We start from the raw sequence: 25,874 nt of genomic DNA on the forward strand, positions 1-25,874 counted from the left end.
CTACAGGCACTCTTTTGTTTGTAAATGTTTACCGGAAGTTAGGCTGGGGTCACAAAAGTGCGCATGCGCAGTAATGTTTGTTTATAGATTATCTCTGCGAGAGATACAAAAACACGCCCACCAAGGACATTTTCGGCGGAAGCTGTTTTTCATTGACTGATTTCTCGAATACTATTATAATTATTTTGGCTGTTCAGTGTGCTGTCAAAGACACATGTGAGATTCCTTAAGACATTTTTGTGAAATCTGTCAGTTAATAGATACAATCAATGTGTGGCATTTAAAATAATTGCTCCCAATGCCTTCAAGTTTTATGTTTTACATCTATTTGAAGTGAAATGCCAGTGCTCTTCGGACCATCATAGTCTAAAATAAAACAACCGGCAAATCATAAGAAAGTTAAAAGTTCGACATTGAATGTGTTTTTTTTCTGCAATATTAACTTCAGAAGACAAAATGAAACTCGTCTGTGTTCTTGCAGTATGTAACATCCCAACTCAACTCCTTGTTTTAATAAGTAATATGCTGGAGAGGGCAGTATCTTGTTCCTCTCTCTTTCCCATTTTCTCTTGCTTCTTTGATTGTCCCCTTTGGATTCCCACACAACGACTATGAGACAGCAAGCAATATGAATTCTAATAGAGCAATTACCATTATGAATGATATCTGGGGAGATTTGGCTGATCTCGGGTCAGGGCCGGCGCGATAGCTCCCATGATTACTGAGTATGGAATCAGGTTAAAATAGCCGAGCTCCACTAGCCTGCGGGCATGTTTAACCCACATCAGGGATCTCTGTCCTATTGATTAGACCATTAGACTTGAAATGCTTGGGGGGAAATTTACACCATCCTCTATTCATACCAAATCTTTGCATTAATGTTTCACAATTTAACGTTTAGAGCTATCAGATTCATCTTAAATGTTCATCTGGACAACTTCCAGTTCCTAGTTAAAAACGGTGTAATACTGTGTATGTAATTCTGGGTATTTTGGAGGGCTGCGCTGCTGGTGTGTTGCTCTCTCTTAAATAACTTACGCCTCTCTGCTGAGAAAAGACTTTTAAGAGGACACTGGGACGAAGCTAGTGCAGATACTCGTGTAAACCTCAGTGGTATGCTAAAAGTATCCCATGATACGGTACCAGGTACCCATTCGATGGCCTAATAAACTCACATATACATTCACTTCTCAATAGAGATTTCCAAAGAGGAAGCAACGATGTCAAGCAAAACTAACACGAATAAACACTTAAAGCTGCAATTCGTAATATTTACCTGTCAGGGCTGTACTGTAGGCTAACTTTTTTGCACATAGCACTGGTGCTACAGAAGCCTAAAGTTTTTTAGCACAGGCCAAATAGTTGTAGCACAAGTATAATACGTGCAGCTCATTACATAAATGGGCAGGTAAATTACATTATTGTTACGTACAGATGAATCAATTAGGCCCATATCATTTTTAGTTTTTCCCAAATTCAGTTTTTCCTTTTTAATTGTTCTGAGTTCTGTATTTTCAAAATTTTGCTACACAATAGTAAATACATTTGTGCATAAAAAAAATATAAAAGAATACTATTTACCACAGTTTATAAATTTACTAGAAGTAAATATTTTTTTTCATCTGGTTATAATTTAGCAGACTTTTATTTTGGCGGGTCGTCGCAAGGACGCTTGAGGTTCAGTGTGTTTGATGTTTGCTTCACTTTGCAAAATTAACAAGTAACAACTCTGTGAATGAAGTTTACGTGTTCATGTCCTCATATTGTGAGATACAGACAAATCCACGAGTGTCACACTTGTAACATGTTAAAGTGTGAAGCTCATTCACTTGTACACATGCAGAACATGCAGAGGACATTTTTAAATAGTAGAATTCCGCTTAAGTGATTCCTTCCACGTTTTCTCACATCGCACAGATCAGGGCTCGAGATAAATGGACTCAATGCACCCGGAAAACAAGTTTTAATCATAAAAACTATATATACGAAAATAAATAGTGGTGCGCCATGAGTTAACTTCAAACACGAACAAGCAGAATGAAAACGCACTTTACACAAACAGGCGGCTCTGTGTAATGGACCTACCAAACATATATGTAGCTCTGTACAGCCCTGCCTGTATATCGCCATCTCTGTTTAAAACATAAAATTACAGGTAACTTTGTTTATCTTTGAGTGGGTTGAAATCAAATGACATCAAACTGAAATTATCGTTATCGCTTATCGTTGTGAATACAAGTAAGGTAAGTGGACCGATTTTTATGCTTTTTATGCATTGCTCTATAAATGATTTTTGATATTCCAAAAATGCATTACTTTCATTAGATGACCAAAAAGCAAAAGTGTTCAAAGTAGAGATGCACCGATCCTAAATTTCTCCAACAAAACCGATAATCGATTATTCAGTGTGTCATATCTGCCGATACCGATAGTGCGGTGGTTATATTAACTTGCAGTAACTAAATTCTACAGGTTAAATAAATATTTCTTAACTTTATGATTGTTATTAATTCATACAAGAGCTATTAATATTTGATCGTCAAATTTATGTTTTTAAACATTTTATATACACAGAGCATTTATCAAACAAAACCGATTTTTGGCCGATATATCGGTGCCTCAAGTCCGAAGCATTTTTCTGAACAGCATATTCACCATTTAATCCTGCTATCCTTTTTTAATGAATGCTGCTTAGTTTCATATCTTCTATAATCCAAAGACATTCAGGCATTCGTGTCAAATCAGAAACCAAGAGAGAACCGTACAGCCTCAGAAGCCTCTCAAACGTCCCTCTTACATTTTAAATATATCAGAGAAAAACACATGGTGTAACACTCATGGTCTTTCACTCTCTCTATTCTGTCCCTCCCTCTGTCTCTGTCTCATGCTGATAGCAATGAAAGTGATCTACGGGGGAGGCCAAACACTTACACAATATGTGTGTTGAGCTGTGGGATGGTTTGCCCTGTTGTGCTAAGCTCATGTATGGACTGAACTGACAAAGGTTTTATACACTACACACATATAATGTCATATCCTTTAAGATAGACTGCAAAGCAGAAATAAAGCCGCTAGACCACTGTCTCTCAGATTGACACAATTCAAAACACAAACACCTTCATTTCACCATCCTTCGGTTTTGCGTTAAAAGTAAACGAATAGGTCAAAATAATGAGTTGCAAGTATTTGTTTGACAATTAATCGTCGGCTGAAATCTCAATGAGGGTACCAGATGTGACTGACCTGATACGATAGTGTATCCAATTCCACGAGGTCGACCCAAGTCCTGATCGATCGCCCTGATCTTACGCACTTCATAACCCTACAGACACACACACACAAACAAACATTCAATGAGACAAAAATACAAAAACACACATTCAATAGTACTAAATTATCATAATAAACAGTAATATGATAAACATTTTTATACATGGTGACACACAATTGACATACATTGCTTTCTAGAAAAAATGAAAGCCTCGGAGACTAACAAACTACTTGTAAATACTTTTACAAGTAAATAAACATATATATTTTTTTTTTGTTATTTAATGAATCGAAATGTCTCTAGATTGCTTTACTAACGCAGATGCACTATGACCGACAATCAGCAATATTCAACATGTGACCATATATTTAAAATATTTACTTTGATCTGAATACAATCTTAAAAAATTATTTTATAGCAAGTAATGTTACTGCACTGTGTATTTTTTGTATTATTGCAAGATTTTCAAGTATTGTTATGTATTTTGTCACTTTTGTGTTTTTACATTATTTCTTTTTTTCATATTTCTATTCCACTTTTTATACGTGATATTTTGTGCATGGCGACAAATCCTTTTTGCAGAATTATTCAGAAAAAAAGTTTTTGCTGGCTTTGTTAACCCTTGAAAACTTACACTTTGTGTCCCATGTCGGAAAAGCATATACACTACAATGTCTTTTATCTATCTTAAAAAAATGGAGAACAAGTTTTCCATCCCTAACTCTACAAGCGACTAAAATCCAGCAGACGTGCCACGAGTTTGCCATTCAACCGACATCCTCTTCCACAGCAAATGAATGAAATGACACGTGAAAAACAACAAACGGAGGAATATTCCGGAACGTGAATTAGAAAACTCTTTGATCCTGAATGAGAACGGCACAGACGCTTAAAGAGACAGAAAGCGATGGAGATCGTCTGCCATTGATCCAGCTAATAGCGTTGAAGAGCTGTTTATGCTTCATTTCTGCCAACACTCCTCCACCATCACTGAACACAATCAATTACAGCACGTTTACCCAGACAACGACTGAAAGAGCCTGAGAAATGGACGACAAAAGCAGAGAGCAACTGGACGCAAGGATGAAGTGTGGCTGCAGTAATTTGCCGGCTATTCTCCTGCCGTCCTCGCAAGTGGAATGTTCAATCATGCACGTCTCTTTCTCTCATCCCTAAACATTCCTCCAGCGGGCCGTTCCTTTACCGCTGTGTCTGTCCTCCGTCTCTCCTGTCTCTTCTCTTCCACCATCTCAGATCAAGCGCTTGACAGCCAAATTGTGTTTGCCCCTAAAAAGCCTTTAAATGTCACCCTGACAAAAGAAAACGGCAAACAACGGCGCCAAAGATCCCCGCTTCTCCCGCAAAACATCACTTTACTCTCCCGTTTACCCTTTGTCAAACTTTTGTTCATTTGGCAGGTGAATTTGTGTGGATAAGTGGAGCGCAGGGGTCAGTGTTCGGCCAGTTGGTGGCCACTAATGTCAATTCTGTCGCTTACAAAAGTTACTTTGCATGCTGAGAAAATACACTTTTCCTAGGCTAACATCACAAATATCTCATTCATATTTCATTATAGATGTTGTACATTTTTAAATTAAAGCTCCAAATGTAACATTTGGGGGTTAAAACAGAAATCTGAGTTCAAAATGGTCTTTGTTTAGCAAATTCACAACAAAACGCTTATAGAAATGATTTAAAGTGATTTATATTGCATTGAATAATGAATAACAATGATTTATATAATTTGTGCTGGAGCTGCACAAAATTAAATTTTATATAGTAATAATATAATAAATAATATAGTAAATAATGCAATATGTGATATGATAATTAAAGTTGTAAAGAAAGAAAAAGAATATCTTCTTAGTAATTGTTTATTATTTTTTTAATATCGAATAATTCTTAAATCAAGAAACAATGACCTAACAAGTTACGTCTAGATTGAAAATCCTGTTTTTGATATTTTGCTTCTTAAAGCAGATGAAACTATTTTACTTTATTTTAAAATAGTTTCCTAAATTTCCTAGAAATTTACTTTTTGGAGTGTAATAAAATATTCAAATAAAGAAATATTAATAAATTAAATAAATCAATTTTATATTATATAAACCGAATAATAAACCAAATAAAAAAACATAAACAACAATCATGTTTTACATTCTTTCCGCTATCTGAAACATGACAACTTGAACTTTATAAAGCATTAAATTAAAGTTATCAAGTATTAAATTAAATTCAATTTAGTTTTTCAAAGCCCCGCCCCTACCGTCACGTGCACGAAAGCAAATCATATTAAAATGTACAACTGAGATCGTACTAATTCATACAAATAAGCCAAAATTAGCCACAACGTAAAATAGTAATGTTTTTACGTGAGATTATGTTGAAAAGTAACCTTTTTGTCTTTCAAACAGAGATGCACAAAAGGCAAAAGTTCCAGCTTAAGGTAATTTTTTTCTAGAAGAGACGTCCCAATTCATGCACGAACAGGACAGTCGCTAGTGAAGGTGAGAAATCCTCTGCCATCGGCTAATTAGCCCTGTCATAACATCATTTACATCATGATGAAAGAGAATATTAATGAAAACCTCTCTACATAGAGAGAGAGAGAGAAAGAGAGAGAGAAGGCTAAAAGGGAGTGTGTTTTGACAGATGACCCATGACAGCGTTGTGTGTTTGATATCTGTTTACGTGTAAATGTCAGGAGCCTTGAGAACTCTCCACACCCACTCAGTCACTTAGCCCGAGGCCCGCTGACTGAGCTGACACACACTTCGTCCTCCCGTGTGTGTGTGAGGGAAGATAAGGTTTAAACGCTCTGCGTGTGGCTAAGTGTACCTGTCAGCATCGTTTTATATGAACACGCCGCTGTGACGCGTGCCGGTATTGAGGCCACGCGTGTTCAGAACGGCTAATTCTCATCACGGCGGCCTCTCTGTTTTTTTTATGTGAAGCGTTTCCACAACTTCCAGAGACGATGGGTTGGAGACACTTTAGGAAATGCCAAAATCAATCGTGTCCACTACGTGCTTGACGCTGGCCGCCGGATTTAGACGGGACAACTTGTCTGGAGTCATCACTTTCTCACTATTTCTTGACCTTCTCAAAGATTGCTGATATATGTGTGCCACCAGACTTCACTTTTGACACACACAAATGTGCACAATGGATGAGAGAGACAGAAGAAGAGCTAGAGAGAAAGAATGAAAAAGACAGGTCAACAAAAAGGTCCCGTTTTTTTGGACGGGAGGAAGTGATGAAGTCTTGAAGTTAGAGTAGTTGATCAAGTACAATTTGATTCCTATCAATTTTCTGTAACTCTTTTATTCCTTCACTGTCTTGAAAGCTCTGTTATTTCCTTCAGGAAATGCAAATCTTGTTAAGAAGTTATGGACCATTGACATAGCTTTAATTTCTTTGCTAGTAAACTACAGTTCAGCTAACTCATAGCTACTTTAAAGCTTTAGTTTAAACACAAAGCGCTGTTTTGCAAACAGACATATTGGATAATTAAGTCGATTCTGTTCTCAATGCAACAAATCCCACAAACACACACATGCTTGGAAACAAACAGACACAAATATATCTGCACACGGCATGCACTGATGTGTTTGACACAATGAATACATGCACACAGGATTGAATGGATATCAGTAAATTGTCTCCTAATCTTGCTCTCAATGACCTTACATAGGCTCTCACACTAAACAGGCCAGAGTATAAATCGAACATTATAATGACAGGAATATTCCAGAGAGAGTTCACAGGTGTAATGGATGCTTCTCTCTTAATTATAGTCTAATTACTGAACACATATTACGTCTCTGTTTTCAGCCAAACTGTCTCTCACTTTCCCTCTCATTACCTGCAGGCTTCTGTTTCGCACTTTATTCATTTATTTTTTGTATAAACTGTATGCAGTATTGTTTCTGAGCATTATATACTGCAAACCTGCAGTGTGACAAAACATCCAAAATTCTGTTTTAGGTTTTGAATGTATTTGTGTGGATCTCACTATGTCAGGAATTCTTTTTATTTTTATCAAATAAATATTATCAAATATTTATTATTTATTTATCTTACATTAAATGAAGCTTTTGCATATTTTTTATGATAATTAAGCACACATACACAAATTCACACCACTGTAATAATATATAAAATATATACTATTAAATAAGATATTTGTATTTTTCTATATTGAATGTAATATTGTATTATATCATACATAATATACAGTTTGTACACTCATTTGTATAAAGAATATATATATATTTTTTTAAATATTATAAAATTGTAATGCCGTAAGTTGAATTAAGAATTTTCAATTATTTTCCTATAAATAATGTAGCTGATGCTAATCTATTAAGTATAATAGGAATTAATAAGCCCAATAAGTTAAATGCTATACAATAATGAGAATTTGGGTATAAAAGTGCTTCATTATCACAATGCAAAAAGACCAAAAAGGATTCATTTTAAATTTTAAATGCATTGTACATTGACCATGTCTTCATGAGATTTAACCATCTACTAAAGAAAATAATGATTGTGTGTGCGTGTGTGTACTGACGGGTGGTGCGTCCTCCACTATGTAAATGCTGTATGGGAGGTTGGTAAAGATGGGGTCCATGTCCTGCACATCAGTGATTGTAATTGCCAAATTGGACAGACTAGAGAGCGGACGAAGTTTGTCCTGGTCCTGTTACACACAGAAAAACAAATACACACACGTTTCATTTGGGTGCTGATGTGAAAGAAAACGTCCACAATAGATTTACAGTCGAAAGCTTCACTGTGCATCTCTCACCGTGGCATTGACCGTGAGCTGATAGGCGGTTGTGATCTCATAGTCCAGAGCTCTGGTCACGGTGACGGTCCCTCTGGCCCCGTCGATGGAGAAGAACGGAGATGGTGGCTGGAAGGAGAAGAGCACGCTGCCACCCGTCCCCTGATCCGGGTCTGTGGCGTTCACCATAAACACTGATGTGCCTACCGGGATGTCCTACACACAAAGAGGGACAACAGTGATGTTAGTGAAGTCCATTAGAGGATGAACAAGTACAGATAGTATAAATAAGAAAGGAAGAGCAGCACTTTTGTAACGCTGTGGATAAGCATATTTTTAAATAATGAGTGACAGCTCATCTCTGTCATTTCATCTGTCAGTAAATGACACATTCACTGAGATATGATGCAGTCAGTCAGCACCATAGAACACGCGTGTCATAAACCGTCAAACACATGGAACATACACAGGGCCCACGGCAAAAGTGCTGGAGAAGCATTTCATGTGCTGCCTACATAACAGCCACAATCAAATTTACTGTACGGTATCATCTATTAAATCAATGAAACTTTAGCTGTACAGTAGTTTTTATTACAGGTCACGTTACATGTAATTTTACTATGGTGACATTACCCTTACTGTGTTAAAATAAAATAAAAGTGTGTTATTCTTCAAAATGTGTGGCAACAGAAACAAGATAATTCACCAACATTTACTCAAGTCATTTTGTAGAATAACCAACTACAGAAAGAAAGAGAAGCCGAGAAACACAACACCAAACGCAAGTCTTTCCTGAGCGAGAGAGAAGCTGTACTTCAGCAAGCACTCCTTATCTCCTTCAATAAAACGGGAGAGATCCATCCTTTGAAAAGAAAGGATTAGAAGAGATTCAGATAAACTATTGGAGAGGAAGAAAGCATGAGAAGTATAAGAAGGGAGAAAGATAAAAGTGAAAGAGAAAAGAGGATTAGACACAGAAGGAATGAAGATAGATGTGGACAGTGACTTCTCACTTCACCTCTCGTCCTGATAACAGCCTCTTTCGCTCTCCGCTAAAGTTCACGCTCACTAAAAACACATCCTTCAAGAACAACTGAAGAAACGAGACCGACTTATTTTGTTGTTTTAATTACCAAAGGCAAAACAGACTTGATGTTCCATTCAGAACATTTCCATCATTCGTATTATACGAATGGCATATATAAATGCTAAATATAAAAGATAAACGTCTGAATATTTAACAGCCCCCTCTGTATATACAGTATATAAACATTATTGATCTGAATACGGATTTAAAATATTAGGGTTTGAGGAAAAACCTTAGAAGAATATAAAATAGGAAGAATGAAAGAAGAAAATGAATGCATGGGCGAGAGAGAAGGCATAGCTAATAGTATTAAAAACTGCAAATACAGCAGGGACTCCCCAGCCTCTTTCAACTGCAGTATGTTAGAGGAGATTATTCCCAAAGCAGGACGACTGAGAGACGGAGACGTTCAAAGAGGAAGGAGGCTACTACTTATTAGCTTTCTGGCCCTTATGAACACTGTCGCGTAGAAAAAAGGTAATTTTCCTGTCATGTCGAAGAAAGAAAAGCGTCAAAATGATCAGAGAGACGTGAAGCAAGATTCAAGTTGGAAGTGAGATGTGGTGTGAGAAATGCAGAGACTCAGATGGAGAGTGAAATTTAGAGTGACATAAAGTAGAGTGAAATTCAGAGATGTGGGGTAAAATTAATAGTGACATGTAGAGAAGGGATATTCAAGTTTACTAAAACTTAAACTTTGAAAACTGAAATAAAAGAAAAAATGGGCCTAAATAATTTAAATAAACAAAACTACAAAAAAATAGTAGTTGAGACACTTTAATTAATAAAATGAATAATAAAGATTAAATGAATAATAAAGATTAAACCAAATTTTATTTGTTTAATAATAATAGTAATAATAATAGACATACATAATTAAAAGTAACAAGAATTAACATGAAACGAAAAAGTGACACATAGAGCATATTTGTAGTTTACTATTAGGTTAAATAAACTTAACATAAATTCAATTTTGAAGTGTTGCCTCGGTCATAGTTGAAGCACTATAATTAGTGAAAAAAAATTAGAAACTTAAACTAAAATTTAAAACTAAAACTAGTTTTTAAAACAAAGATATTGACAGTTAATTCTAAAATAAAATGAAATATTTTATATGAATAAACAAAATAATAATCAAATACATTTAATCCATATCAAAATAATCATATTATAATGTATTAAAAGGACAAAAGAAGATGTGGAATAAGATTTTACATTTCAAGTGATATTTAGGGTCAGATGAGGGGTATGAAATGCAACAAGATTCAGAGTAAGCTTCATAAGTGAGAAAACGCTTCACATATGATGTGAGATTCATATTGAGATGTGAAGTGATTGACATGTAGAGTTATATCCGGAGTAAAATATGGAACAAGCTTTCGATTGTGCAGTGAATTTCAGACAGAAATGTAGAGTGACATCCTGAGTGAGAAATCAAGCAAGATTCAGATGTAGATGTGAAGGGATTTTAAACAGTGAAGTGAGATTCAAAGTGAGCCACAGATGGAGATGCATGGTGTAATGGTAGCAATAAAGTGAGCAATGAACACGAACACAATACATGCACACACACTATTATACAATCTCAAGCTCTATAATTACTATTATCTCATATTTCTAAATGATCACAAGCTCCGTGAGCTCATTAACCCATCTTAAGTATTCAGATAAAGAGTCTTTCTGAGGATTTAAAAGTATTTCAGATCACAGGGGTTTCCCTTCTTTTATTCAGTTTTCTGCTCTTTCATATTATATTCAATTCTGCTCTTATCATCAAGAGTCCAGTATCTACAGTAAGAAGCATAAATGATATCCTGTATAGCAGATTATTTATATTCAGTGCTTTACAAAAGCCTTGAACCAAGAAGAAAGTACGCATAAGACTGCATTCATTCAACGCATTTAATATGACACAGATGCACAAATCATATACTCAACCAATGATGTCATCATTCCCTCATAGTAATCAGATGTAGATGGACTCTACAGTGACTGCTTCACTGACCATTAGCTTGTGCATTTAACAATTTCCATAGAGAGATATCAACAAATTAACTCATTTAGGCTCACTTTGCAACATCTCCGGCTCGGATTTAAAGGTACTCTATGTAATTTTTTTGAGAATCTATTGACAGAAATGCAATTTCATGTACATAACTCTGTATTCAGAGGTGTATGAAGAATGTTTTCGTTACCTTACGTGGCCTCCTTTGCATTCATTTTAGTTTGAAATACTATTACTGGAATAGATAAACAAGTTCATTAAAAGTGGGCGTCCCGATACTTTTGTCCATATCAGTCACATCATCTCTTGAACTCTTCGTTTTCAATGTTGCCGGCGGTATCACTTCTGAATAATCTTACTTTCTTTAAACACTAAAACAATAGTGAGCAGCTTTTGTTATACATTTCATGGAACAAAGAAGTTGTTTTTAACTGCTCAGCGTGCTCACACGTTCCCGTCTCTATTATTGGCAAAGGGGGGCTGATTAAAGTTACACTGGGAAACACACATTGAGGTCTTTCATAAAAGTTTAACACAGGTTTAGCATGAGTAAATGACCGTGAGTACTAGTGCCCATTGATTGGGAGAGTTAATAGAGACATTGTATGATAAAGCGGGTGAGGTATGGAGTCGACATTGCGTACGATCAGAAAAGTGAGGTCGATTTCAGCAAAAAAGGGCTAATTTACAGGTCAGACGTGGTGCGGTGGCGTGTTCACGCGGTGCGCTAGCCTAAAGCCGTAAAACCCCTGCAGGGTACAAGCAGAGCTGGCCGACCGCTGCCAACAATACAGCACTGATTACAGCTTCACCCGCTAAAAAGACCGGACTCGTACGCCCACTCCAGCAGAACCAGACCTCGTGATTACACCGCTGCCTCTCTCGCTTCCGTTCTTTCCTTCTTTCCCTTATTCTTTATAATGGCACTTTCCTCATTTGACTTTCATAGTTTAACTAATTTTTCTGCCTTTAGAAAATGGTACGAAGTTGACAGTTGTGCAAGTTTGTGAGAGGGCAGGTTGCCCTTCAAAGGCCCGAGCAGGGTTGGGAAAAGATGCTTTCTCCCAAATTATGCAAATTATAACGCAAACATATACGTTTTAATTTGACGCCTACATCATGCAGGGGAATTATTATGTAAATGAATACACTCCTGCTCACTTGCCAGACTGGAAATAACATACAATTGAATAAACGTCTGGTTGATGTTTTAGCGGCAAAAGATACATTAAAATATACTTTTTTCGAGAATTCCACATGGTACCACATCATGTTAGCTATCATAAGCGCTTTGGTTGGTGGTTTTGGTTAACAATTTCGTTAACAATTTGGTTATAAACAATAAAAAAATGTCCTAAACATTGGTAGGATTATAATAACAATTTATAATTTGAGCTACATGCGATTTGAATAGAAATTTCAGCTTGACATAATTTGACTTTAACCCTTATAAAGATAAGTAAAAGTAGCCTGCAATTGTGTGTTTCAAACAAAGATGGCGACAGAGAGGCGAAAGATACAGATTGCAAAATTATTTTTCAAATCTCATTTACTGATAATGTCTATGATTTGGCTACAGGAGACGGTATAAGACTCATCTTTTAGGACAAACACATATTTCAATATGTATTGTAGCCATTTGAGTCCAGTGTCTGTTGAATTTCAACAAAATCAAACTTCCTGAGTGACATAAACTCATCCAACCGCAATGTGAAAGACTGACAGAATGACAAGACGCATGAAACCGTGATAAAAATTTGATCACGTAAAAATGATATTGATTTTCTCATGAACAAATGTTACTGTTGTATAGCTTAAACGTGAATATGAACTTTTTTCTTTGCAGTATTTGATATGCAAAGCATATTTTTATGTTTTATTTTGAAACAACATATTTATTTGAAATTTGGGAGAAATATTGTCAGTGGTTCACAGAATGAACAAAAAAAATATTTTACCTAAAAACACACCTATGAAATTAAAATCAGGAAAAACAGATTGAAAACTCGCTCTTCATTTTTTCCCAGCTGTTTTTTACCATTGGTATCTTTTCTTAGTCTGGTATTCCACCGTCATCCATCATAGCGAGAGATACCTCATAAATCAACGCTGAAATGAGCGAATCAATTATTCATCACCTCATCCAATCTGAAGACAAACACAACGCCCTTCAAACCAACATTATAGTCATACAGTCCTGTGTTTTAATCAAACTGTTTTAATACCTGTTAACATTCCCATTACACTCATTAATAGCAGGCACATGTAGGGGTTAATATAATGTAACCCTCAAGGTTTCTGGACTCCCTGGCTGTTTTTAAAATCCACCTGGTTGTTTTGCCCTACTGGTTGGACTGGACCCACCGTACACCCCTGCTGATCAAAACTGCACCGCCCAACAAAAAAACAATCACATCATTAACTTTTTTGACGACATTACATTTGTGGGGCTCATCAACAGCGATGAAACCGCTTAAGGCCCCATGCACGGACAACAATCCCTTAACATCAGCAGAACAAGAGAGTTGATTGTGGAATTGAGAGTAGGTCTGAGCACATCAGCGGTTAGATTGAGCAAACAACACAAGGCTTCCCCAATGACCTCTCCAAGACCTTACAACGTGACTATGATGTACATCTAAAGGAAGCCTCCTCCTTTACATTTCACAATCGAATAGTAGACCGTAGTTCGGCAACAGATTAAAATTTAAAACAGAATAATGTCCAGCCCATTTTCGGATTCAGGTTATTAAATCCTGGCCTGTGTTTTTAAGCAGAAAACCATCTTGTCTTTGGGATTTTGAAGTCTGGAAAGGGGAGCTGAAGATTTTACATTTGAATCACTACAATGCCAATTAACAACGTTGTTCCAAAGAAAAATAAAATCTCAAAATTTGCTCGCTCAAAGTAGATTTCCATAAAGGAAATGTAATTTTCCTCTAAGAGCAGACCTGGAGACCTCTAACACCATCAGCTTCTACAGATGTGCTTTTAAACGCCCTCACTGACATAATCAGAAATATTTACTGTTTGCAAAGGCCAGCACATATCTTACACACATATCATACAAATACTGTACATATACAAAACTTACTGAATTTATGAAACTTTCTTTAAATTTAATCTCCCCGTTTCTTATCACTTTTAGCCCCTTCCTTCCACTTTTAATCATATGATACTATCACAGTCCATTTTGTGAGAGAGAGAGAGAGAGAGAGAGAGAGAGAGAGAGAGAATACTAAAGTGGCACTCACATTCTGTCTAAATTGCCTGAGTTCTTATTTTTATTCTTATTCATACATTTTATTTTCATACAGAGATGAAGATTAAGAGAATGCATTTATTTTCTCTATTATTAGCACTTTGCTTTGCCCTTACCTCCAGATGTATTTTTATTCTGTATTATTTTTATTCTTATCCACTGTATTTTTCTTTTCCAATTACTACGTTTATACATCCCTGGGAATTTCCCTCAAGACACATACACGTTTCGCATTACTTTTGTCTTCACGATATGTTTCATTGCACTCAGCTATGCTTCAAATGCTTTGTCAATACAAAATGTACAGTTTTGGTCTTTCGTCAATAAAGCGCACTTGAACTGAAAACAGAAATTGGCGTGAGAGAGAGAGAGTGAAGGGTGAGCAATGAAGCAGAAGAATAGCTCTCTTTCTTCGCCTGATGGAAATGCCTCGTAATGGGAGGGGCTTGCACACCTTCATCCTCCTTGATCTATCTCTCTTCAAACAATGCCCACAGGTACAAAAAAAAAATGTATTTCATTCCTTGTTGTGATATTTTCTATTCATCTTTCTAGACATCTGTTTGAGAAAGGTCGGCAAATGTAAAGTGTGATAATTCCGGAGGTTTTAAAGCAACACTTTGTAGTTTTTCGACCTTAAAATAATGTCTCTAAAATTATTTAAGTGGTCGAACGACTCTTAAGTGAATGAATTCTACTATTGCAGCTACCTGAGCAGCCTCATAGGCTATAACCACACTCTGTAAGTTCTGTGTTCGGGTCGGTACACAAAACCCCGCCCATCCCCTGCTTGTGGAAGAGTGCGAAGCCCCGCCCATCCCCTGCCTGCGGAATAGTGCGAAGCCCCGCCCATCCCCTGCCTGCGGAATAGTGCAAAGCCCCGCCCATCCCCTGCCTGCGGAAGACTGCGACAGGGTTTCCAAAAAACTTTTCTGCAGTCATCGGTTTCATCAGTTTATTCAACAAATTCACATGTATTGTGCTACAAACGGAGAAGCTTATACAGCGACGTTATTTATGACAATGGTAACAGACACTTGTCAACCACCTGGTGGAGCCGTGAGAAAAAGTTCTCTAATGTGGTTCTATTGTTTTTAAATGTATATCTAAATATTAAGATGTGTATGTAAATTTGGTAAGGGCCCTTGAACTAAAGGGCTGCTAAAAGTCGAAAGAGAGAGAGCGAGAGGGAGAGAGAGAGAGAGAGAGAGAGAGAAAAAGTGATATGATAGAGCAACATTTGGATACCTCATGGTGAGAGCACAAGGACACCACAAAGAAAAAAAACTCCATCTCCAATTCCTCTGTCTCGATCCTTCATATTCTTTCATTCCCTCATTCATCCTGTTTTTGTGCCTCAGTGGGAGAGAGAGCCACGGTCACACACACGGGACACATAGAGATACACACATCATAGAAAAACTACGGTATAAAGACAGGAATTTGATGAAAATGTCATTTCTGCCATCAAACCTAAACGTCTTTCTATTTCTGTTGGACATAAAAGCATGTTTAGCTGAATGTCTCAGGTGTGTGTCTTATAACGGCAGATATTAACTCTGCATAGTTTTAGTCTTCATTTATCTCAAAAGTAAATTGCAAATGAGCAGATGATTTGAATCAAGCTTGTCAAAAAGTAAGAAATACATCATGTGCAGGACCAATGTGCTCATGGTCGTTGTAAAGAAAACATCAATGTGATAATGTAGAAAAATTTGCATTTAAGTTTCGAAGAAGAAATAGTCATTTGGGTTTGGAAAGAGACACGAAAGTGAGTAAGAGATGCCAAAATGTATAATCTCAGAAGGACAATTAAAAATAAATTACATATAGACGTTGTTTCCCCACTCTGAATGTGTCCTATATATCTCAAGGTCCCATTTGTCTCCCCTATCCATTTGACTCTGAGATGAATTGTGTGTTTTTAATAGAATTAAATGCAAATGGGCCGAGAGCTGATTATCATAGAAAAAAGGGCGCAGCTCTAGGGAACGCCACATTCTGCTTTCACTTACTTGATATTGTTGCATTTGGCCACCATAAAGCCTTCAGTTATCAACGTGTGCATATGTATGTGTTTATTTCATTCTACAACAACTCATTTGATCAGTGTGCACTTGCACAAAACTCACATTAGCACAGGTCAACGAGAGATTGTTGTGTGTGTGGGGAAACATTTGTTTAGAGTATTATAAAACAATTAATCTCATCAGTTTATGCATTCAGAAGCTCGCATCAGCAGGGGACAGCGTGTGTTGTGCTTGTATTTGTTTTGATCTATTGTGTGTGCGCTTGTATGCGCTGTCCTATGATCTCGTCTGTTGTGTCGAGTGGTTGTGTATAGAACTGCTATTGTGTGCATGTTTGTGATTTTTTGTTTGTTCGGAATGTGTGTGTGTTCAGAACTGCTACTGTATGTTTGTATGCGTGTTTATGTGTGTGTGTGCAGGTGTTTTCTGAACATGTGTATTCTGATCTGTTGTGTGATGTATGTGTGTTCTGATTTGTTTTGTATGTGTGTTCTAAACATGTGTATGTGTGTGTGTGTCTGCATGTTTTATCTGTTATGTGTGTGTGTTTATGTGTATGTGCATGTTTTGATTGTGTGTGCGTGCATGTGTGTTCTGATCTGTTATGTATGTGTGTATTCTGAACATGTGTGTGCGTGTCTGTTTTGATCTGTTGTGTTTGTGCGTGTGTGTGTGTGTTTATGTGTACGTGCATGTTGTGTGTGTTCTGAACATGTGTGTGCGTGTCTGTATGTTTTGATCTTTAGTGTTTGTGCGTGTGTGTGTGTGTGTGTGTGTGTGTTTATGTGTACGTGAATGTTGTGTGTGTTCTGAACATGTGTGTGCGTGTCTGTATGTTCTGATCTGTTGTATGTGTGCTTTTATGTGTATGTTGTGATTGTGTGTGTTCTGAACATGTGTGTGCGTGTCTGTATGTTTTGATCTGTTGTGTGTGTGTTTATGTGTGAGTGCCTGTTCTGATTGTGTGTGTATGAACATGTGTGTGTTCTGAACATGTGTGTGCGTGTCTGTATGTTTTGATCTTTAGTGTTTGTGTGTGTGTGTTTATGTGTACGTGAATGTTGTGTGTGTTCTGAACATGTGTGTGCGTGTCTGTATGTTCTGATCTTTTGTATGTGTGCTTTTATGTGTATGTTGTTATTGTGTGTGTTCTGAACATGTGTGTGCGTGTCTGTATGTTTTGATCTGTTGTGTGTGTGTTTATGTGTGAGTGCCTGTTCTGATTGTGTGTGTATGAACATGTGTGTGTTCTGAACATGTGTGTGCGTGTCTGTATGTTTCGATCTTTAGTGTTTGTGCGTGTGTGTGTGTGTGTGTGTGTGTGTGTGTTTATGTGTACGTGAATGTTGTGTGTGTTCTGAACATGTGTGTGCGTGTCTGTATGTTCTGATCTTTTGTATGTGTGCTTTTATGTGTATGTTGTTATTGTGTGTGTTCTGAACATGTGTGTGCGTGTCTGTATGTTTTGATCTGTTGTGTGTGTGTTTATGTGTGAGTGCCTGTTCTGATTGTGTGTGTATGAACATGTGTGTGTTCTGAACATGTGTGTGCGTGTCTGTATGTTTTGATCTGTTGTATGTGTGTGTTTATGTGTATGTTGTGAATGTGTGTGTTTTGAACATGTGTGTTCATGTCTGTATGTTTTGATTTGTTGTGTGGGTTTATGTGTACGTGCATGTTATGAATGTATGTGTTCTGAACATGTATGTGCGTGTCTGTATGTTTTGATCTGTTGTGTGTGTGTGTTTATGTGTGTGTGCCTGTTCTGATTGTGTGTGTATGAACGTGTGTGTTCTGAATATGTGTGTGTGTCTCTGTATGTTCTGATCTGTTATGCATGTGTGTGTTCTGATCTGCTGTGTGTGCGTGCATGCATGCATGTACTGTATGCGCAAGGTCTGTAATGAGTGTATGTACGTGTTCTGATCTGCTGTGTGTGTTCTGGTCTATTGCATGTGTGTGTATTTGTGTTCTGGTCTGTTGTGAGGTCTATTTCCTGTCTATTAGGTGAGGGTGAGCTGTATTATCAGAAGCTGATTAAAGTCACTGTAGTGGAGACCCGGTGTGGCCATGGAGAAAATCACTAATTATACCTCCAATCTCTGCTTTTCAAGGCTGCTTTTACTCTTGATAATCTACCGCTGTGGACTTTATTGCTATGAACAGTGAAAAAAAAAGGAGTGCATGGTAATGTTGACTCCACGCTGTTGTAATGTTATCTGCAAAGTGAAGTTTCCAATGTTTCACAACCTCACAATCACAGTCTGACAGCAGACCAAAGCTCTGAATGTCACTTTTATTCCGGCCTATAAAACGTATTACGACAAATAAAAGCCACAACTGCATCTTTTTAACCCTTGTCTGATCCAAGAGCTTATCAAAAAGAATGCAGTAAAGAAAAACCCCAAATCACTTATATGTTAAATGTTTTACGGCAGTAAGATAAAACTACAGACAATGAAGACTGTTGTTTAGGTCTCGTGCTTTTTATATGTCATCCCTGAGAAAATGCCCTAGTAACTTTAATTGTGTTTCAGAAGAGATCTCAAACTAGGAATCCTCAAGATTCCTTGAATCAAAAGTCAGAGATTTCAATGTGAACCAATCAAAATTATTTCATGTGTGTGTGTGGTCTGCAATCTCTTCAGCTCTTAAGTAAATCGTAGACAGGGCACCTCTGAATATTCTGCATACACGATTTATGAGTCAAAACAAAAGCAAACACTAGCTTGCTTAATATTCAAGCTAAACAGAATCCAACCTTCCTTCTCAAATCAATTTTATATTCTTCTCTTTCAATTTATATTTTACAGTCCATTAATAAGATTAAAAGCTTTGTATTCTCACCCCTCAAAATCCCCCACAGAGCCCCAGCACATAACAAATCCCAATTTTACCCCTGCAAGCCCCCAAAGTGAATAAATGAGAATGTACAGTATAAAGAATATTCATCGACCTGAGTGCAAATGCATCTTCGCAATCTTCTGCCCTTTCAAAAACAATATATCAATCTATAAATTTCACACATCCAAAATTAATAATGATTATGACAAAACCAATGATTTCTAGTAATTGTTGCCTTCTGGAAAATATTTGGAGAACCTTTTCTGTTCATCAGCCATTAGAAAACATTAGATCTCCAGTGAAAGTATAGTCAAGGTAAACAGTTAGTTATGATAGGGTTTACAATACCAAGGGTAGACATTCTAGGAAAATAAGCTCAAGTTTTTACTTTAACTAAAACTTTTTTATCAACATGAAATGTTGCCACTTTAATATACAGAATAGAACCAGATTTTGTCTATTGTAGCTTTTCTCATTTAAACTTTAAAATAAAGTTTTTAACATTTTAACTTTAATAAGAATGAACACACTTTTATATTAAATGAAATCCAATTTAAGAAAATGTCACAATTAATTACATTTCTTGTGATTTTAATTAGACCAACTCACTTTTGGAAATTATCAAACCCTTTTTCCCAAATGGTTGATTATTTAATAAAACATTTAATGCATGTAAATGAAACAATACATTGGCCTATTGTTAACATTGCAATGGTCCAAAATGGTGGCAAATTCTTAAATGATGGGTTATTGAAACATGAGGTTTTATGTTGACAACATATGAAAAAAAGTGATACAAAATTATGTAATGTTTTAATTCAGGAGACAATTAATTTGGATGTTTATAAAATGTTTGAAAGGTAAAGTAATTTGGCAAAATCCTGTTCAAGGTGTAGTAACTCAAAAAGGAAAATTATAACATTTACTCTGTCCCAAACACATGACTTTCTTTAGTGAATATACATAACTATGTCTTCAGAGGTGTATAAAAGGTGTATGTTTTGCTTTTATTACCTTAGAATGAGCTATATGTATCTACATACACCCCGGGTGTACAGAGATTGTTTCTGAAATACGTTATCTCCTTTGGCAAAGACGTGAAAATGTTTTTCCTGTTAGAGCTACAGTAGTGCTTCGAAAGGGGGGGTGGACTTAGCCATTAGTTGCAATTCGCAACCTCACCACTAGATGCCACTAAATTTCAAACGCTGGACCATTAAGTACCCTCTTTAAATGAAAAGCCAAATTCCTCAATCAATTCACTAGAGATGCATTTGCATATTTAACCCCACAACGAACTGCTCACACATGATGTGGACTGGGTTTACTCTTTCTCTTTCTGACCGTGTGTGTGTGTGTCACAGCTCTGATATCTCTCTCTCACTATCTCAAGAGAGCAAGAGTAAAGACAGAGTGAATAAGAAAAAGAGAGAAAGAGTGCAAGACTCAATTATACATCAAAGAGGTTACACTGTGAACGTGAGCGAGGGAGAGAGAGTGCGAGATGGACTGTTGGATGGACGGATTGAAATACTCCTCTAGCGCCTCATGGAATTTTTTTATGGATACTTTGGTCTGTGCTTACAGAAACAAATTTTTGGGCTTTTGAGTTTTCTTCTAAACATTTCTTCATCTAGAGTCAATAAATTTTGCAGTAGAATGTGGGGAATTACAGAATTATAGCACATATTTCAAAATGAATTGATTAAAGTATCAAATCACATTTCGCTGCATTCCCAGAACCAAACACCACTCACACAATTAGCTCCCGAAACAAAACAAATCCAAAAGATATCTAATGTAACAAATATGAACAATTATTTGCTAATGATTTGTTATATTGCGAAGCTCTCTATAGTTTAAATTATTTCTCCAAATATACAATAATGTTTGGTGGCTTTTTTTATAGATTGACTGTGTGGTAATAATCTCTCTATCTCTCTCTCTCTTTGGTTTTTACTGGAAGATGAGATCAGACCCTAAAAATCGCAAACACAAATCATAGGTGCTCTTTATTCTCAAACAGATAAAGGACAGAGAGAGAGAGAAAGAGAGAAAGAGAGAGAGAGAGGGGGGGAGAGAGAGAGAGAGAGAAAGAGAGAAAGAGAGGGGGGGAGAGAGAGAGAGAGAAGGGAGAGAGAGAGAGAGAGAGAGAGAGGGGGGGAGGGGGGGGAAGAGAGAGAGAGAGAGAGAGGGAGAGAGAGACAGAGAGAGAGAGAGAGAGAGAGAGAGGGGAGAGAGAGAGAGAGAGAGAGAGAGAGTGGGGAGAGAGTGAGTGAGTGAGTGAGTGAGTGAGTGAGAGACAGAGAGTGAGAGAGAGAGAGAGAGAGAGAGGGGAGAGAGAGAGAGAGAGAGAGTGGGGAGAGAGTGAGTGAGTGAGTGAGTGAGTGAGAGACAGAGAGAGAGAGAGAGAGAGAGAGAGAGAGACAGAGAGAGAGAGAGAGAGAGAGAGATGGACGGACAAGACGCAGGCGCTGTTAGTATTAATCACTGAAGTGTAAATGATGCTTTCTAAACACCAGCAAGTTGACTTTGCATCTGTTATATCTCACTAAATAGCCATCATCACACACAAACAAAATGCACACAGCTACATACACACACAACATGCAGACCTACACAATCTCAACAACACAAAGGCTCAAGTTCTAAACCGAGTGAGCTACAGTAGATAGCATAAACATTATTTTCCCAAAAAGTGACTAACAGCGTATTTCAGATATACATCTCATGACATGTTGCTGCCCATTGACCTAGGACGTTCCATTTGATCTATTATGCGGACTATATAGGTAGTAGACAACAAGGCAACTGACTAGGTTTTTGGGAAGAGCCGAGGTCTGATATATAACTACAACATGACTACACGCATGTGCTATTTCTATTTCTTTCTATTCCATTACAAATAAACAAAGTTCATTCCTTTTTCCTTCCTTCCCTCATTTCAAAGCTCACAGCACCGTTGCTAGGTAATCTCTCTTCCTTTCATGAGTATGAGTATGGGTGTGTGAGTTCATAATAGATTTTGGTAAAAATGACAGAAATAAAGGCGAGTTTTACGGCTTCAGCAGTGAATTCAGTAATGACTGGCTGGCCGGACCAATTCCCATCCCTAAACATCCGCTGCTTTACATTTGGCAGGCACTTTTCAAATGGATCAAGAGGCCATATCATCACTGTCCACCACAAATCTCCATCTCATGCAGCCCCGCTTTTCTCTGAACGTAAATTGAAAGCGGGCACACACATGCTATTTGTCTTCTAGACGCTTGGCAGGTTTGGGAGTGAAAATAGTTGGGAAATGTCATCATTTTCCCTGACGGAACTGAACTGAACCCTTCAAAACATTTATTAATACCGTACGCTGCCTTCCAAAACAGTTATCAGACTTGACGTGCAGCGCTGGCCACTGGTATTACTGACAAACTTACTTCAGTAATCCAAACCTATCTAAACCTTATTACTGTTTTTAGATTATTCCACATTATTCTACGCTATTTTACATCAACGTGAAATCCATACAAAATGAAGTCACAAACATTCACATTAAAAGCATCATTACGATCAATAATGATACATCACACACCACTCTTACAAATCCAGCATCTGAAGATTGCTCAACCCAAACGTTAAAGACCCAGGAGATAAAGACAAGTCAATCTGATCAGCTCACGACTGACTGCTCTCTACGGCAAAAGCACCTCAAATCTCTTTCTGAGGTCAAGCCGAAAAAGCGAACGGTTCTGCACACAAATGACAGTGTGTTTAGATTTTGTGTGAACTGCAGCCAAATTATTTAACACGCAAACACACACGCGCACGTCCTCACAACAACACGCTCGCTCATTCAAATCTTTTATAAGCCAATCAAAAACTCACTTTTAGTGCCAGCCAAACAGATGCTCACAAATGAGACCGGAGAGAGAGAGAGAGAGAGAGAGAGAGAGAGATTCCGAAAGCCAAAAATCTTTCCAACTTTCTTCCATCCTTCCATTTGTGTTCCTCTCACCTAAAAAATCATGACTGCCCTGTAATTTGCTAGAATCGAGAAGGCAAATAATCTCTTGCTTTGCCAACTCTTAAATCTGACCACAGAGAATAACAATTGGCTTTTAGTGAGAAACTATAACAAGCAACCGGCCAGCTGTTCAGTAAATGTATATGAAATAGCCAAATGGTTTAATATGGTATGTAAATATTGACCAAATATTCTTTGTTATTTAAATGGAATTAATGTGAAGAAATTAAGTCTTTGTAATGACAGCTTTGAACATTTATATACAACTGGAGATTTCATCTACAATAGAGGGTTAATATAAAGAAATAAAAACATTTAAGGGCAAGGTAAAATGCAAGTAGGTCTCGCTGCCTTCTGCGTTGGACATCCAACACGACCTACGTGACATCCCATCCGCCTACATCCAATGGGTAGGACGGGGAGATTCATACATTTTGTATTGGAGGGGTGCGGCGTCTTGTGACATGGGCGTGGCTTTTGACGTTACTCTTGGATGTGGGCTTGGTTGGATGTCCGTCGCACAAAATGCCTCTCGTAAAATGCCTTACCATTAAATGAACTACAATGGATTTTAACTTGTGAAAGACACACAAACACAGTGGGGATGATAAACTCACATGCAGGGTGTGAGTTGTGTTCAGATTATAGCAAACAGCAACATATTAATGGCTGTTATTAATCATCTGCTCATATTACATTACAAAAGTCAAAAGATTTCCAACGGGATCTGTTCAATCTTCAGCACGGGAAAACATCCCGACCAATCTTCTCCTATCCTCCCATTATTCAATTTTCAATACAAATGCTTTTTCCTCTTCTCCTCTCATAATTTAGACCTCAATGAACACACAGACACACACACAAATTCACTGCATGTCACATTCATACACAGCTGTAAATTTAACAAGCTCTTTATAACTGTCAGATACAATGCTGTTCCACCTGCTCCACTTCCATATGATATCACGGTTACTGCCCAACAAATTACACTGACAATAAAAGACGAAACACACACACACACACAATCTAACCATCACCAAATCCCTTTGACAAATACAAAGAGCATTTCTTATTGACTCAAAGAAACTAAATGAGTTGGGAACACTCCCCCAATTTAGTTATGGATTTTAGTCATTATGCCTTCTTTTGATTCGTTGAAAGAGACAGATGTGATGTCTCATGACACTAAGAAATCTGTCAAAACTTAAATTAAAAAATCTGTATCAGCATCTTTAGTACTTTTAAGGATTGACGCAAAAGCCTTCATTTATTTTTGGTAAATATCTTCTCTACCTTCTACCATCTTACACTATTACTAACTCAACCCTCTCTCTCTCTCTGCAGTACTGTCAGGATAATCCCTGATTGGTGGAATACAGTTTGAGTGACAGTTAAATGGAGTGATGCCGTTGTGTGTTTTCTTAGACCAGGAGAGGTCAGTGGAGGTCAGCGGAGGTAATGAGGCCATCAAAATGCAGAACGGAGAGACTTAAAAACAGAAAAAAGAGAGTTTTCTGTCCTCCTGGAATAGCAGTTCACCCATGGATTGAAAATTTGTCAAATTCCGTTATACTATCTTTGTGTTGTTTGTACCAACATGAGGGTGCATAAATAACAACAGAACATTCATCTGTTCCTTTAAGGGGCGGTTCACCCAAAAGCTACAATTCTGTCATCATTTACTCACCCTCAAGTTGTTTCGCATCTGTATAAATGTATTTGTTCTGATGAACACAGAGAAAGTTATTTGGAAGAATGCTCGTATCCAAACAATTCTTGGCCACCAGAATTTTTTATTTTGGGTGAACAATCACTTGCACATGACCAAAACATTTAGTGTTGTTTTGAACACTTTCCAATGACGGAGAATGTATAGTGTAAATCTACAGTGATATAAGATACTATAAATCAGTAGAGCAGACCATATAGTGTAAATAAAGGCCATATAAAAGTAACTATCCGACACTCTGGCAAATATAACTGGAGACTTGAAGGTACATGAGTAGAATAAAAGATAAGGTTAAGGTACAATATCATACAGTTTTGAGGCGTTAAAAGAGACCTTTAACCAAACATCATTTGTTTGCTATCTTATATCATTCAAGCAGGCAAATATATACTGTATATACACTCACCTAAAGGATTATTAGGAACACCTGTTCAATTTCTCATTAATGCAATTATGGTGGTGGTGTAATGGTGTGGGGGATGTTTTCTTGGCACGCGTTAGGCCCCTTAGTGCCAATTGGGCATCGTTTGAATGTCCATCCCTCTATGACCACCATGTACACATCCTCTGATGGCTACTTCCAGCAGGATAATGCAGCATGTCACAAAGCTCGAATCATTTCAAATTGGATTCTTGAACATGACAATGAGTTCACTGTACTAAAATGGCCCCACAGTCACCAGATCTCAACCCAATAGAGCATCTTTGAGATGTGGTGAAACGGGAGCTTCGTGCATCCCACAAATCTCCATCAACTGCAAGATGCTATCCTATCAATATGGGCCAACATTTCTAAAGAATGCTTTCAGCACCTTGTTGAATCAATGCCACGTAGAATT

General features: G+C 37.3%; 1 protein-coding gene across 1 annotated transcript in view; it reads right to left on the minus strand.

The window, feature by feature from the left end:
• The window catches only part of cdh23 (cadherin-related 23), a 189,468-nt gene that overhangs the window by 113,296 nt on the left and 50,298 nt on the right, over positions 1–25,874 (minus strand). Inside the window, exons 7-9 of the mRNA XM_056761550.1 lie at positions 8,082–8,276; positions 7,845–7,973; positions 3,244–3,322 (exon numbers count right to left, since the gene is read on the minus strand). Of these exons, the coding sequence (XP_056617528.1) occupies positions 3,244–3,322; positions 7,845–7,973; positions 8,082–8,276 (403 nt within the window). The remainder of the gene's footprint in view (positions 1–3,243; positions 3,323–7,844; positions 7,974–8,081; positions 8,277–25,874) is intronic.

The sequence above is a fragment of the Triplophysa dalaica genome, chromosome 11 (genome assembly GCF_015846415.1).
Source record: "Triplophysa dalaica isolate WHDGS20190420 chromosome 11, ASM1584641v1, whole genome shotgun sequence".
In the NCBI taxonomy this organism is placed as follows: domain Eukaryota; kingdom Metazoa; phylum Chordata; class Actinopteri; order Cypriniformes; family Nemacheilidae; genus Triplophysa; species Triplophysa dalaica.